Raw genomic sequence first — 16,113 nt, forward strand, 5'->3', positions numbered from 1 at the left:
GGAGACCCAATAGATGTTGTTTACCTTGACTTCCAGAAAGCTTTTGATAAAGTTCCTCATCAAAGGCTCCTTAGAAAGCTCGAGAGTCATGGAGTAAAAGGACAGGTCCTCTTGTGGATCAAAAACTGGCTGATTAATAGGAAGCAGAGAGTGAGTATAAATGGGCAGTCTTTGCAGTGGAGGACGGTAAGCAGTGTGGTGCCGCAGGGCTCAGTACTGGGTCCCATGCTCTTTAACTTGTTCATAAATGATTTGGAGTTGGGAGTGAGCAGTGAAGTGGCCAAGTTTGCAGATGACACTAAATTGTTCAGGGTGGTGAGAAGCAGAGAGGATTGTGAGGCACTCCAAAGGGATCTGTTGAGGCTGGGTGAGTGGGTGTCAACGTGGCCGATGAGGTTCAGTGTGGCCAAGTGCAAAGTAATGCACATTGCGGCCAAGAATCCCAGCTACAAATACAAGTTGATGGGGTGTGAACTGGCAGAGACTGACCAAGAGAGAGATCTTGGGGTCATGGTAGATAACTCACTGAAAATGTCAAAACAGTGTGCGATTGCAATAAAGGCCAACGTCATGCTGGGAATTATTAGGAAGGGAATTGATAACAAATCAGCCAGTATCATAATGCCCCTGTATAAATCGATGGTGTTGTTTCATTTGGAGTACTGTGTGCAGTTCTGGTCACCGCACCTCAAAAAGGATATTACAGCATTGGAGAAAGTCCAGAAAAGGGCAACTAGAATGATTAAAGGGTTGGAACACTTTCCCTATGAAGAAAGGTTGAAACGCTTGGGGCTCTTTAGCTTGGAGAAACGTCGCCTGTGAGGTGACATGATAGAGGTTTACAAGATAATGCATAGTATGGAGAAAGTAGAGAAAGAAGTACTTTTCTCCCTTTCTCACAATACAAGAACTTGTGGGCATTCGATGAAATTGCTGAGCAGTCAGGTTAAAACGGATAAAAGGAAGTACTTCTTCACCTAAAGGGTGATTAACATGTGGAATTCACTGCCACAGGAGGTGGTGGCGGCTACAAGCATAGCCAGCTTCAAGAGGGGGTTAGATAAAAATATGGAGCAGAGGTCCATCAGTGGCTATTAGCCACAGTGTGTGTGTGTGTATAATTTTTTGGGGGGGGGCCACTGTGTGACACAGAGTGTTGGACTGGATGGGCCATTGGCCTGATCCAACATGGCTTCTCTTATGATCTTATGAGGTGAGATGGTAGCTAGGCATTTTAATGAAGATGTTTAACTTCATTTTTGGCTCATTTGATTGTATCTTGGTGGTTAATGGTAATGTTAAAAAGTAGATCTTCTGATTTAGGAAGTATTACAAAGGAAATTTTTCTTGAAATAGTAGCTCCTATAGTGTGGTACTTAATATCTCAGCCTGTTTTGCCGTGTGTCTATAGGTTGACATGAACATACACAGATTTTTATTTAAAACATATCCCACCTTTCCATAAAACTGGCCCAAAGAGCTGGTTATGAATAACAAATATGCAATGACAGAAATATAAATTAACAGAAATAAAAATACAATCTTCCAGAAGCAACAGCTACAGTATTTCAAAGAACCTCCGTAGAGGATAGCACTAAAGTAACAGAAGAGTCCTCACTGTAGTTCACCAGGGGTCCAGGCAAAGAAAACCGCTTAAATTTGCTTTGGGAGGTGCCAAATAAATAATGTTTCTGGCATGGGTAATCAACATGTAGGGGTATCCATCAAATGAAGGTATTACAAACAGGCAGGTTTGTTTTGATGCACTGATATCCATACCCTCTTTCTCCCTCACCACTTTTTTATATGCTGAAGACAAGACTTGAGTAAATGGATGAGCTGCAAAGGTGTATCAAGGGAGAATATGTGGAAAAGCTTCTCACTTTTCATGCTGAGAAGGGGTGGGAGCTCATTTCTCAGTGCTATTGACTGAGGTGCAGAATACTCTGCCATAGCCCATTCATACCGTGCAGAGACATTTGAAGATCACAGAACCTTTGGGTTGGGGTTTTTTTTAGTTAGCTTAGTTAGCTATGCCTTTGTGCATTTTAAAATATGACCCTGGGTAGAGAATATTTCTTAACTAGAGCAAGCGGAGAGGTGGATGGGAAGAAAAAGCGTGGTATGATGGTGAGGGAAACAACTATTCTGACAGTTCCTTTGTAGAAAGAACAATATCAAGAGGGGTTGGCAGAGCTGGATGATGAAAGTAGGGTGCCCAGATTGCAGCCCTTAAAGGGGGTGAAGCTTGGAAGAAAGAAGGTGCTATGTGGAGAGTGGCTCTGGCTTTGCTTCCCAACCTCATTGTGCTGGTCCGGAAATTGCTGCCTTAATCTTTCATTTTGGTGCCACTGCTATTTTTAGTCAAAGGTACATAGCATTATGGTACTATGCAGGTGGTTTCGCTTTCATTTAGATGTACTTCTTAAAAGCCTGGAGTGTGAGTTGCTTTGACTATTTGCCTGCCCAGTAATTCTTACCTGTAAGACAAAGCACACTGTAAATGCAAGCCTTTTGCATGATGTTGCTGCCCAATTGTGGTTACAGTTAACTAGTAACAGCAGAGACAGGAGCCCTGTGGAATGTGGGGTGGAGAGGAAGCAGTGAGTATGGCAGCAGCAAAGGGATGCCAGTGAGGCTGGCATTGGAAACAGAGGAAGAACTCTGTTGATCCAAGCTGGGCATGAGGAGCATCTGCTTCAGCATGACCAGCAAAGCTGACATCTGCTGCTTAACTTAGCAGATCCAGTGGCAGCACATTTAACCAAGAGAATTGTATGTGGTGTAAGTTAATGAAGTCCTGTACTTTTATTCTCAGGTTACCGTGATGCACAGGTTGGATGGATTCAGACTGTGGAAGATCTTCATGAAAGGGTAGCTGAAAAGATGGATTTTTCTTCTGTTGGCAGTTCTCAAGGGCCTAGCAGAGTGGCTCAGTTTCTTGTGATTTATGCTCCCAGAAGAGGAATCCTGGAGGTGTGGAGCACGCAGCAGGGCCCAAGGGTTGGAGCCTTCAATGTAGGGAAACACTGCAGGTAAGTACTAAGAACAGGTCGAAAAAGAAGCATAGGAGTGCAGAAGACAATATATATATATTAAGAGCCCCATGGCACAGAGTGGTAAAGCTGCACTACTGCAGTCGGAACCCTCTGCTCATGACCTGAGTTTGATCCCAGCGGAAGCTGGTTCAGGTAGCCAGCTCCAGGTTGACTCAGCCTTCCATCCTTCCGAAGTTGGTAAAATGAGTACCCAGCTTGCTGGGGGGAAAGTGTAGATGACTGGGGAAGGCAATGGCAAACCACCCCATAAAAAGTCTGCCGTGAAAATGTTGTGAAAGCAATGTAAATTCCAATTCACTGTTGATCTTCCCTCCTCCATTTTATTCTTACAACAATCCTGTGTGGTAGGTTAGGCTGAGAGTATGCCAATGGCCCAAGGTCAGCTAGCAAGCTTCCATGATGGAGTGGAAATTTAAACCTGTCTTCCTCAGATCACAGCCTGACACTAACCACTACATAAAGCCACAAAAACAAAAGTGGAAGTTTAATAGTTTAGGGAGTACACAGGGTTTAAATGGAGCATCTAAAGATGCAGTTATTCAAGGTAGCATTTCTAGTTTTAAGTTTTGTGTTTATTGTCTGTGTTGGGTGGTAATGTTATAAAAAGGAGTAGAACTTGTTCAGGTGGCTGAAGCAAGCATCTTTGTTCTTTGTCTCCATTTGTTAGGTATGTGTTTGTATAAGTTTGTGCATGTAAATTAAAAATGTGTTCAGTCAGATCCAACTGTACCTTTCAGTGCCATAGAAATGAAATGAAACCATTGAAAATGATCTATTTTTGTGATAAAAAACTAAACATGGGGGGGGATGTACAAAAAGGTAGCTGAATTTTCTTTCTATTATCTATTTTGTTTGTTTCCCTGTGAGAACTCCTGAGTATTCTTTTCTTGGGGTTGTAGGCGTGCAGGTCTATGCAAAAGAAAACATTTTCCCTGGTGTTTGCTATCTACACAGATGCAGAAGAAGAACAGGGTAAAATTAAACTCCAAGAAGTACAGGCTGCTCATTGAATCTCATGCCAATCAGGTTTCAGTCCAAAGAGCAGTCTGATGGGAGAGGACCAAAATTCAATTGGGAAATTGCCCTAATTGCAATTATCCTTTGATATTCACTGGTCTGGTGAAAAGTAGAAGTATTCTCTGCATGAGGGAAAAAAGTATTTGTAATGGCACTGTTTGTTGTTCATTTGCACCACTCCCCTTACCCCTTCCCACATCCCGCTCTGATTATTAAATTTGTGTTTCAGGTTGCTGTATCCTGGCTATAAAATAATGGGCCTGAACAATGTAACAAGTCAGGGCTGGCAGCCTCAAACTTACCAGATTTGCCTTGTTGATCCAGTCTCAGGAACAGTAAAAACTGTTCATATACCTTTCCATTTAGCCCTGAGGTAAGGCTTATTAAACAACAACTAATATATAACTCAGCAGTGGCCAAACTATGGCTTAGGAGCCACATGTGGCTCTTTCACACGTACTGTGTAGCTCTTGAAGCCCCCACCACCATGTTGGCCAGCTTGGAGAAGGCGTTTGTCTCTTTAAATAATTTCTCCAAGCCAAGCCAGCCGGCGGTTTGGAGAATGCATTTAAAGTTCTTTCCACCTCTCTCTCCCTTCTCCCTCCCACCATCTATTTATTTGCCTGCCTGCCTGCCTTCCCTCCCTCCCTCAAGCATCTGACGTTTGTGTCTTGCAACTCTCGAACATCTGACATTTATTCTATATGGCTCTTACGTTATGCAAGTTTGGCCACCCATGGTATAGCTGAAGCAATTAATAGAATCTTTTCTTAGAGTATGGATACTGACTGCTAGCTGTCAGATAAACCAGCAGGTTCCTGTACTGTTTCAAAGAAGCACTGGAGGCTGTTCTCAGAGATGTGCAGTTGTTGCTACATTTGTGTTGTGGGAAATCCAAACTTTTAGAGATGTTGCATTTCTCACCACTCAAGACATAACTGTTTTGCAGAGGGGGAAATGAAGTCTGTTTCGCTCACCTAGCAGGTCCATTGCTTTTAGTGAATAGTGGAATATGGCTGTGTGATTGTGTTGGATCACCAGAAATGAGCAACACAATTTCCTCTATGAGATTATTGTATGAACTTTCAAAATGGTATAGTAAGTATTTGCCAATTTCAGGGACTAAGTGTTCCCCCATAGAGTTTCCAAATAGATCTTCTACAAAAAACAACAACAACAACAAAAAAGTTACCACAAACAAATGGAAATCAATACTTAGAGGCAGAAGACCTCTGAAAACTGGATGATGAGAGAAGCTGATTACTATTGCTGTTGTGTTTTGCTCATTACTATGTAGAAGCATCTGTTGGGTTGCTTTTGGAATCATTGTGCTAGTTCAGGTGAACCTTGGTTTGATCCAGAAAGGCATTCCCCACCCCTCTTGTTTGACTTGTTCTTAAAAGATAGTGCACTCCCCTTTCTGTCACTGCAGTGCACATGAACTCATTTTGTGTTCACTTTCTACTTCTTTAAAATATCTTCCAGTGATAAGAAAAGCGAACGAGCAAAAGATATGCATCTTGTGAAGAAATTAGCTGCTTTGCTGAAAGCAAAAACATTAAATCTTGGTAGGGTTTTTTTTAAAAACTATTTCTGCCTTTTAGTCTTTTTGAGGGTTACACTAAGGATGGAAGGAAAGGGGCTTTTATTATTTATTACTTTTGGCTCAGGTGATTAATGGGAGTTGTGTAATATTCATGTTTCAGTAATCTGTAGTGGGAGTTACATAATAGTCATGTTTTATTAATCTGTGCTATGTTCTATGTCAGATTCTTCCAGAGGGCAGTTAGACAAATCTTGCAGTTTGTAAGCACAGCCACATTGTAGTTCATAATCTGCTGAAATTGCTTGAATTGGACCACATGTTACAGAAATTTTCTCTATTTGATTTTTAATTAATCATGTCCCATCAAGTCTGTTTCAGTGAGCAACATGTTGATTTTCACAAGGCCAGGATACAGTCTTGACAGTGCCATCATAAGAAGAATTACACCTTTCTGAGCCCATTGACTCCAGTATACTTAGAAGGTTGTTGCATAGTTTAGGATGGCACTATCAATCTCCTTTAATATAACTTTGGTCCAGATCAGTGGCTGGGGGAGGGGGGTTAGTTTAATTATTTGCAAACATTGTGTTTGTGCAGACATATCAAGTGACTTATTCCCCCTAGTGACTATTAGGGAGGCTCTGCTTGATGAATATAGTTATGTACATAAACTGTTTATTTAAATTGCCTTTTTAAATTATCGTGGTAATTCACTATATTCTCTTTGTTTTCAGATGTGGTTGAGGCTGAAGTGAAAGAATTAATTCTAGATATTAAATATCCTGCTACTAAAAAGCAGGTAATTAGCCACTGCATGTGGCTTGTTATGACTTTTTGCATGCTTAACAGGTCTGTTTCCATGTACAAACATTCAGTTCTTTAAATAGAGGAGACAGTTGCAGTCAACTTGAACAATGCATTTCCTTAGATCCTGCCTAGATTGCTGTTGGCACAATTGGAAGGTAAGTGCTGTTTCTCTGCTCCTGTAGGAGACCTCTTGTTCCCCAGAACAGCATTTTGGGTGGTGTTCATGGTTGTTGTGGGAGGGGAGAATTGGTGAAAGACTTCCCTTGTGCCAGTGGAATTCTAGGCAGGATCTGACTCCCAAGACTGTTTTGTATGGCTTAGTGGTGAGAGTGATCTTCTGGCCCTACAAAATGCTTATATATGGAGAAGCTAGATTTTGGCAATACTCTTTACTTCTTAATAAACTTCAATTTATATATCTGGTTTGTGAGATCAAATCCATTTAGATAGTAAGTTCATGGCATGGGACTGGTTTTTTTAGGTATTTTGTTTTAAAGTGCTGTTCTGTAACATGAAGGCGACATTAAGTAGTGTTAAAAATAGTTCTGGTTTGTATTAGTGTGTGACATTTGTATTTGTCCTTTAATTGAGCTTGGGATTGAGAAATATTTGTTGTGTTATGCATTTATGTCTTTTTTTCATTAAGGCTTTGGAAAGCATCCTAGCAAATGAGCGTTTGCCACTCTCTTCTCTAACAAACATCACACAAACATTAATGGATACTTTAAGAAATCAGGGTAAGAGAAAATGTATTTTGAAATAACTAGGTCTGGTACTGGAATCAGTAGTAAAAAATGGGGTAGGGATCACTTTCTGGTTTCTTTGAAGACTGCTACAAATGTCAGAACCTCCATGTTTTTATTTGTGACTAGTAGTTATTGGAGAAGCGATTGAATTTCGTATAAGTTAAATAAGAGGGAGAACGTAAGGAAATGGGGGGCTCTTCTTTCTTTCCATCCTTCCTTTCTGCAATTAATTGATCAGAGGAGGGCGTTGTCTTTTCAGAAAGCTTCCTTCTTTATTAAACATATTAACGAAAACATTTATAAATGACCTTTCTCTACAAAGTAGGCCTTCAAGTATAATCTCTCACTGAAGCAATTGGGAAGGAAGGGAATTGCATCTGTGATATGACCACTGTAGGGAAGGAACTGGGTTCAAACTTCACTTCCTTCTCTGAGCTCAATTTTCTGCCTCCTGTTCCTCTGCAGTTGCTTTGGCAGTCAGGGGAGGCTGAATCCTTTGGTCACTTTCCTGCTGCAGTGAGGGAGGGCCAGCACTTGCACATTGCCTCTATTCCTGGGGATTCTCTGTGGCTAGAGGAAAGCAAGCTCGTGCTGTCTTTGTGACTTTTGGAGGGAGATGTTGGTGGTCGTTCCAGCACCTACTATTAGTCTGGAAAAGTAAAGGATCTCTAATATCAGTACAAATTTGCCAACCTGCATCCTTTACAAATAGCTTATGTGGTGGGAAATTCTGCAGATGTGTAAGTAGCAGTATCAGTTATTGAATATCTTTTTAAATATGAGTTTCTAATTCAAGACAAACTCATTGCTGTATGCAGATTTGCAGCAAATAGACCTTGTATTCATATTGCATTGCAGCAGTTTTCTGTTTATGTGTATGATGGATTTATAGATACATTGACAAAGGCTTTGTTCTTTTTCCCCTCTCTGCACTGAAACTGATACAAAAGTTGCCTAATGTGCTTGGAAAAAGTGTATTATAGCTATTGCATTATATCCTATATTGTATCCTAAACGGGCACTCATAAAGGTAGTACCCCCTTATTACATGGTAATTAAACTTACATTTGGGGAATGAGCTAATTAATTGAATTAACAGAATGTGCTCATTTAGTTAATCATCAGAAGGGGCTAGGAAGTTGCTTGATTTGGGACTTCCAGTTTTAAGGATTCTGTTTGTGGAGAAATAAACATGAAAGTGCTTATCACCTTAGGCGATGGGATATAAGGTGTGTCCTGCATTAAATACTACTGTGCAAGTAATTTGCTTTGAACATCAATGCCATAAATGGGGAACCCTTTAAACTGGTATTTGAAATCTTCTGGCGAGCACTTTGTGTCGCATTTGCTGTCATGTTAAACCTTTTTCAGAGTGACAGTTTGTCTGAAGGTAGAATTTACCCAAGTTAGAACCTTTCTGAATTTTTTTTAAAAAGCCTTGGAATCCTTGTATTCACTGGAAAGAAATGTGGCACAAAGCAGTTTCACAACTTTGTTACTACATATTCATTGAGACAAACATGCATTTTTATTTCTGTCTGTGGCTTTAGAGGGAGAGTGTGTGGATGAAGGGCTGCGACAGTTCTGCACAAACAAGCTGAAGCTGCTGCAACTTCATGAGTCAGTCAGCAAGATAAATTGTCTGGCCATGCAACCAGACATGGTGCCGTCTGATAATGTGAGTACCTTGAAGATTTTTTTTATTTGCTAGGGCATAAGATGAAACATCTTTGGAGGTGTTTTAAAATATGCTTTTTAAAAAAAATTAAGCAGCTCCTATATCCTAGAAATGGTGTCTAATGAACTCATACTCTCCCCAAAGCAAGGTGCTTGTATCTAAGTTCTTTATAACCAGATCTGGTATTCCGTATCAAGGAAACTAGGTTTCATATTTTAAAAACTGAGGTCCTTTGCTTAGGGTCAAGTTACCTTGTTCCAAAGTTGGTATTAAAGGATGCTCCATATATAGAAACTGAATTCCCCACCTGGAACACTGCAAATTCCCCACACTATGCAATGCAGGTTGGAGCTAGTTAGTTATGGGGGCAGAACATCTGGGGCAGATCAGAGAGGAGGCATTGCTTTTCCTTTGTGGTCCCTACCTGACCCGTCCTGAGTCATGGCCAGCTCCTCACACAGCCTTCCTGTGTGCCAGTTTGGTGTAGTGGTTAAGTGTGTGGACTCTTATCTGGGAGAACTGGGTTTGATTCCCCAGTCCTCCACATGCAGCTGCTGGAATGGCCTTGGGTCAGCCATAGCTCTGGCAGAGGTTGTCCTTGAAAGGGCAACTGCTGTGGGAGCCCTCGCCAGCCCCACCCACCTCACAGGGTGGCTGTTGTGGGGGAGGAAGATAAAGGAGATTGTGAGCCACACTGAGTGGAGGGCAGGATTTAAATCCAATATCATCATTCTGTTTTCCAACCTGATTCTTCGTTTACTTGTCTTTTTCTCCTTTATTATGGACCACAAAACCTGCCACAGGGGTCCCTAACATATTGCAAAGGAATCCTAGGAGACCCACTTCTAGATATACAATATGATACAGGTACAAGGTGACAAAGTGTATCTAAAGAAGTGTGTATGCACATGGAAATACCCAGAATTAAACTTTGTTGTTCTTAAAGGTGTTACTGAACTCAAACTTTATTCCAGTGAACACAGTTAGAGAAGGAAACATTGGAACCAGATTACAGTGTTTCCACCTTTATTGGGTAGATGTAATCTTCACTGTTCCATATTTGGCTTTTTTCACTTTTAAGGACTTGGCTAAATTACTCAGGTTAGACGAAAAAGAATATGCTAGGCTGCAGATGCTCCTGGAGAATTACAAACTGCAGGACACCCAACTTTCTGTTCATTTTGCGGAAGATAAAGATGGAGTGCTACCTGTGAAAACTTTCTTAGAGCATTTGGAGTGTGAAGAAAACATGATTGAGTTGAAGAAGCTAGAAGAAAGAGAATATGTGGCTTTAGGTAAGAGCCTTTTGCTGCTAGGCACTGCCTTGCCATTTATTTGTTTTCACCTTATTTCCTGCTGAAGAAATTAGCTCCCTAAATGGCTTTGGATTAAAAAATAGTACAGATTGCAGTTGCAATACAATTGGGGGTGGGATCTTAATCAGATGTGATGAGAAGGTACCTGTCCTCTCTCTACCTCTTCTCACAACAGCCTTGCTGGTGCTAGTGATGGCCCAAGGAATAAATAGCTTTAAAAGGGGATTAGATAGATTCATAGATGATAAGTCTATCAATGGCTACTAGCCATGGTGACTGAGGGGGTCCTCCGCATTCAGAAGCACTAAACCTCTGAATCCCAGAACCAGGAGTCCGCATCAGAGGAAGACCTCAGCCTCTATGCCCTGTTGCAGGCCATCCAGAGGAACTGGTTGGGCACTGTGTGAGACAAGATGCTAGATTAGATAGACCATTGGTATGATCCAGCAGGGCTCTTCTTATGTTCTTATGGTAGGTGGGCACTCGCAGTTGGAGGCAGAATGAAAGGAAGCCTGGCTGCTTCATCTCTTTTGTCTGGCCTTAATCAGGTGGTAGTTGAAAGGAGGGCAACACTTAGCCAGGGCTGCTTCATCAGTGCTTAAGAGGTGTGCCTCAGTCCTGCGACTTCTTGCAAGTGTGGGGACTCTCCAGTATGCACTTTGAAGTTCCCTCCTTCCAGGGGATTCTCTTGGCATAGTGATTGATGCTGCCCCATCTATTGAAATGAAGGGTGGAGTTCCCTGTATAAGCACTGGAGTGAACAAGGGGATGTGGATTCAGATGATATCGTGATCCTTGTGAGACAGCCCCTAAGGGATGCCCAGACTTGTCAAAGTGATTATTGAGAACACCTTCCCTTAATCAGAAGTGGTGTGTGGGAATAAGTGTAGAAGGAGCTAAGAGGAACATATGTAGCTTATTAGCATTGCATGGTGGGCATGTTAGCTGTTCAAATCCCTGAGTGCTGCTCATTTAGTGGTCCCTGGAAAGGAAGATGATAGGTTCCTTGAAGAAGGCGGAGCTTCCCTTTTAATGATAGGAACTATGTTTGGTGTTTTGTCTTCCTCCCTCTGTATATATAGGAAACTTTTTTTTCTGGAAATGTTTACATGGCGAGAGTCCAACAGAAGAAATGTGCAATATCCTGGTGTCTGCAGGATTTAGTCCCCAGCGGTTACTGGTGAGGAGCATGTTATATTTTAGGGTTTTACTCTTAAAATTGGGCCTTGATGGTCCTACTTATAGCTGTTGTACCTGATTTTTCATGAGCAGGGAAGTCTAAAAGGAATAGAAATTGCTTAGGGTTAGGACCCAGAAGATGCAGCTGGGGAGGTGTGGAAAGAGAAGGTGGCTGCAAAGCAAAGGATCACTTGCCTGTGGGTATGAAATGTTTTTCTGTCCATCATCGGTTTTGAGATGGCAAGTGTAATGAAGGAAATACTCTTCCATTCAAATTGGCCTTGTCTAGTGGATGTGGCTGGGTGACCATGAAATGGGTGCCTCAGCTTGGAATGAAAATGGGGTTGGTGTGTTGAGTACATCAGACCTGGATGCTGTGAAGGAAGTGTGCACTGTCTGTGAAACAGAAACAAAGAGAGAGAAATTTAATCCTCATGAAATAGCAAATGGAAATAGGACAGCGGTTTGTTGCCACAACTGTTGTGGAGGCCAGCATAAACCCTTAGTGGTTTGTTTCCAACCCCTTTAGAATTGAGGGCCTCAAATCTTTACTGTAATTCAGCCTTGACTTGAAAATGTTTCCTGTAAAAAGTCTGCCAAGAAAACGTCATGATGTGACGTCACCCCATGGGTCAGTAACAACTCGGTGCTTGCACAGGAGGCTATCTTTACCTTTACCTTTATCAAAACATGTTATTTTCCCCCCCTTCTCAGTCCCTGCTTCTTAGTGTGTGGCTTTCCAAGGAAAAAGACATTCTTCATAGGACACAGTCCATTTGCTGTCTTCACGCTGCATTGTCGCTTCTGAGCAAAATGACTGGTAAGATGAGCTCACAGGATGGAAATGAGCCAGCACTTATTCTTTGAAAATATGCCATTGCCCTGACTATGTTAGTAATAATTAAAACTCTGAGCAGAGCCAAAGTTAGTGTTGTGTTAAATGCATTTCAGAATAAATGAGCCAATGAATCAGTTAGGAAGCCTGCTTTAGGGAGGCATGTGGGCTTAGCTACATTCTCATTATGGTATCAAGAAGACCTGCACTTTTGCATGATGTTATTCAGCAGACCTTTTGAACAACCAGTTGAACTGCTGGTGGAAACGTCATCTGAGCTGCTGTTTCCCTCTCCTGGTCTCAGGCTGGTGTTATATTCAAGCATTGGCATAGTATTGCCATATCAAGATAAGCTTTCTGGCCCTCTGACACTAGGGAGCAATTGAAGGTTATGCCTGCTATAATCACTACTGCCTTTCCTCCAAATAACAGTTTGCTATGGGATTGATCAGCATCTTGGTGTTCAACTTCTTAACATCTTGTGAAGTGGATCACAGTATTTCCTGTTCTACTGACAGAAACAACTGAAGCTGCAATCCTTAGAGGAAGGGAAAGTTGAACCCAGAGCCCAGGCCACTCACATCCCTGCCCAGTTAGAACACATTTGTGGGTTTACTGAACCTAGGCTTTTGTAAGGTTCTCTTGCTCTGATCTGGATGGCTCAGGCTGGCCCAGTTTCATCAGGTCTTGGAAGCTAAGCAGGGTGGGCCCTGGTTAATATTTGGAAGACCACCAAGAAAGCCCAGGGTCATGATGCAGAGGCAGGCAATGACAAACCACCTCTGAATGTCTCTTGCCTTGAAAACGCCATGAAGAGGTTATCATAAGTCAGCTGCGACATGACAGCACTTCCCACCACCACAACAACAACCCAAATACTTCTGGAAATGTGTTCTGCTCTCCTCCTTGCTAAAGTCTGCTTGGGCTTCAGGTGTGACTTGCACAATTCTACTAGCCAATTTGTGCCTTCATCTTTCCCCAAGAGCTTTACAACTCACTATTATTTCAGATAATGGGCTTTAATGGGATGGATCTTACCTCCAATTTAACAATGCAATCCTAAGCAGAGTGACACCGTACCAATTGGACTTTGAAGAGGTGTAACCCTGTTTAGGATTGCACTTGTAAGGGGCTCATTCATTGGAGAGTGCACTGCAGGGCAGTGGTTGGATCCACCCAGTGATTCTGGAGTGTACTAGTTAAATCACCCAAGTTGGTTAAAAAACCCAAGTTGGTTAAAGTTTTAATCAGTTAGGTGATTTACATGTGTGTCAAGTAGTTTATAGAGTTTATGACTGAGAAGGGGGTGCCTGCAATTTCTTTAAATGGGGCATGGGAAATTCTGAGGCATCAGCCAGCTCCTAGCCCTGTGTCCCAGAGGTGCCTCCTCTTCCTCCTCTTCTCCCAGAGCAGGAAGTGTCTGTTCTCCAGATGTCACTTGAGTTTGCTAATCCAAATGTCACTTGAGTTTGCTAATGTGATGCAATGTAACAGCAGATACAGTGCTGTAAGATACATTGCCTTGTATGTATCAAGAGACAAGAATATACTACTTCTAAGGAGGGCCCAATTCACACATGCAGGAGAATGAGGTGGTAGAAGGAAGGTCCCCACTTCAGATTGCAGGTCAAGGCTCATTGGAGGATCACATTTTTGAATGCTCCCCACATGTAAAAAACTCGAAAAACCCTTGCAAATACAAAGCAAGCACAGCAGTTAGAGAGGGGAAGGTGGGTTGAGCCCTATGTGGAATTTTGTACCTGAAGGAAGATTCATGGCTTGTAGTCTGAAGGAGTGCAGCTCATTCTGTCACCTCATTCCCACTTTGTTCTCTTGCATGTATGAACCAACCCTAAGATTGTATTTTCTGCTCATTTTTTGTAAGCATTTAATCTTTCTATTTAAAAAGAACGCTCCCCCCTTATTTACTGGTGCCACTTCTTGGTCTCAGGATTTTTAAATCACTTAATTATAATGTATTCACTGAACTCTATGTCTACAGAACTTGGGTCTGCTAAGTTTAGTTCACAATCTGTGTATCTCAAGTCCTTTTCTGTTTTAGTTGCTATTGACGAGTCGTGGGATTCCCAGTCAGTCTCCCCCTGGTGGCAGCAAATGCGCACAGCCTGCATTCAGTCAGTGAATAATGGAGCTGCCTTATTATCAGCTCACGTTGGACATTCTGTAACAGCACAGATAACTGATAGCATAGCGGAGAAAAAGGTAAGTAAAGCTCAGCTTTCTTTGCCTCGGGCATATAGAAACTGACGCCGTCCTAGAAGAAAACTGACCTTGCTTTCACTTAGATTTTCTGGAACCCTTAGTTAAGTTAAGGGATTTTAGATTTACAGTGATCTGGAAAGTAAAGGCCCAAGTCCCATTTGTGGTGTATGTATATAGCATGCACATATGTATTAAGGAGCATAAAGGCAAACCACATGTCGCAGACCCTTGTCCATTAACAGTATTGACTGAACAAGCAGCAGCACTGGCAATTTGCTTTAGTTTTCAAATTTGCAAGTCATGTACAAATCTTACTTTCTCAGATGTTTTCTCACTGTTCCATTTTAGGGTAGGAGGTAACTTTAAATATATGGGCAGTTGCCCAGAAAAATCTCTGAACAAGTTGAAGTAATAGTTTTGATACTTATATTTCTATGGGAAATTCTTCTAAGCTCAGAGGAGCACTCACTTCATACAATCAGAAGTGACAAAATGGATAGTTTTGTTGTGGACATGTGGGTTGCACATAATTGAGCCTATATATGATAGCAACATCCAAGATACTCCTGAATCTCTCAGATGTGGGCTGTGTGAGATTATCTCATTTTTCTGAAAGTGCTTTGATGTGAATCTCAGAAATTGTATTTTATCTTTTAATCTTAATTAGAGAGGACATGTATGTATTTCTATTTCTGTACTGAAAGTTAAGAGTTTGCAGTTTTCTCTGAAAGGCGGGGTGATTTGGGGAAAGAGAAAACTTCTGACTCTTTCAAAAATAGTAGCAAAAGTTCATACATCTTTATCGCTTCTCTTCAAATATTTTATTTTTTCAAGAGTAAAGGGATATGGGAAAGGATTAGGGAAATGGAGGCTAAATAGTGGTAACAAAATATTATCAATGTGATGCAACATAGTTATGCTTTCATATCAACAATCTCTCTCGAATTATGTTTTCCCCGCATTACAGTTCAGTAATAGGCCATAGTACTCTTACAGTATAATCCTTCATATTTGGTTATCAGGCTGCTATTCACAAAAGTTCATACATCTAAACATATGTTTGTTATGTTTTTGTTAGAGGATGTCCTTTCTGTTTAATTTTGGGGATTTCTGCCTCTTATTTTGGTTACCATAATAACACAAGAGGTGGCAAACAAGTAAAAAATGACCAGAAAACAGATAAAATTAATGGACAATTAATAAAATGGCAACAAATCAGACAAATAACAAGCAATAAAACCACAAAGGGCATAAAATCACCAGCCTTGTCAATGGTTAAATCAACAAAATGCTTCACAAAAAGTTTCAAGCAATCAAACCATTGAAGGATCTTAGGAATAAGATGGCTGACCCATAAGCAAGGGGCTGAGGTGATTTTCTAAGGGCAGGGGACGGCCTTAGATGTCCTGCTCCTTATGCTTACCAGCTGCACTTCTCATGGATGGTATGCAGAACAGGCATCAGATGATGACTTCCAATGGATGGACAGGGCTGGGGACCTTCACATATCCTGGTCCAGAGCTGGGCTTGGGAACAAATCAGCAGCTGATGCAACAGTGGAATGATGTAATCACCACAGGAGATTACAGTAAGGGCAGAAGCTTGGATCAAACCCATTGCTACCATATTCTATACCAACGGATAACTTTTGTGATTGCTTTAGCTCTGTTTCCTCTCCAAGGGACACATTTTTTTTCAGGTGTACAT

General features: G+C 41.5%; 1 protein-coding gene across 1 annotated transcript in view; it reads left to right on the forward strand.

Annotated features, from left to right (window-relative positions):
• RAB3GAP2 (RAB3 GTPase activating non-catalytic protein subunit 2) overlaps positions 1 to 16,113 on the forward strand; it is a 64,822-nt gene that overhangs the window by 35,641 nt on the left and 13,068 nt on the right. The window contains exons 14-23 of the mRNA XM_060246360.1: positions 2,819 to 3,035; positions 4,306 to 4,449; positions 5,562 to 5,644; positions 6,357 to 6,421; positions 7,076 to 7,166; positions 8,726 to 8,853; positions 9,935 to 10,148; positions 11,252 to 11,349; positions 12,063 to 12,168; positions 14,246 to 14,406. Coding sequence (XP_060102343.1) covers positions 2,819 to 3,035; positions 4,306 to 4,449; positions 5,562 to 5,644; positions 6,357 to 6,421; positions 7,076 to 7,166; positions 8,726 to 8,853; positions 9,935 to 10,148; positions 11,252 to 11,349; positions 12,063 to 12,168; positions 14,246 to 14,406 — 1,307 coding nt within the window. The remainder of the gene's footprint in view (positions 1 to 2,818; positions 3,036 to 4,305; positions 4,450 to 5,561; positions 5,645 to 6,356; positions 6,422 to 7,075; positions 7,167 to 8,725; positions 8,854 to 9,934; positions 10,149 to 11,251; positions 11,350 to 12,062; positions 12,169 to 14,245; positions 14,407 to 16,113) is intronic.

This window comes from Heteronotia binoei, chromosome 1 (genome assembly GCF_032191835.1).
Source record: "Heteronotia binoei isolate CCM8104 ecotype False Entrance Well chromosome 1, APGP_CSIRO_Hbin_v1, whole genome shotgun sequence".
In the NCBI taxonomy this organism is placed as follows: domain Eukaryota; kingdom Metazoa; phylum Chordata; class Lepidosauria; order Squamata; family Gekkonidae; genus Heteronotia; species Heteronotia binoei.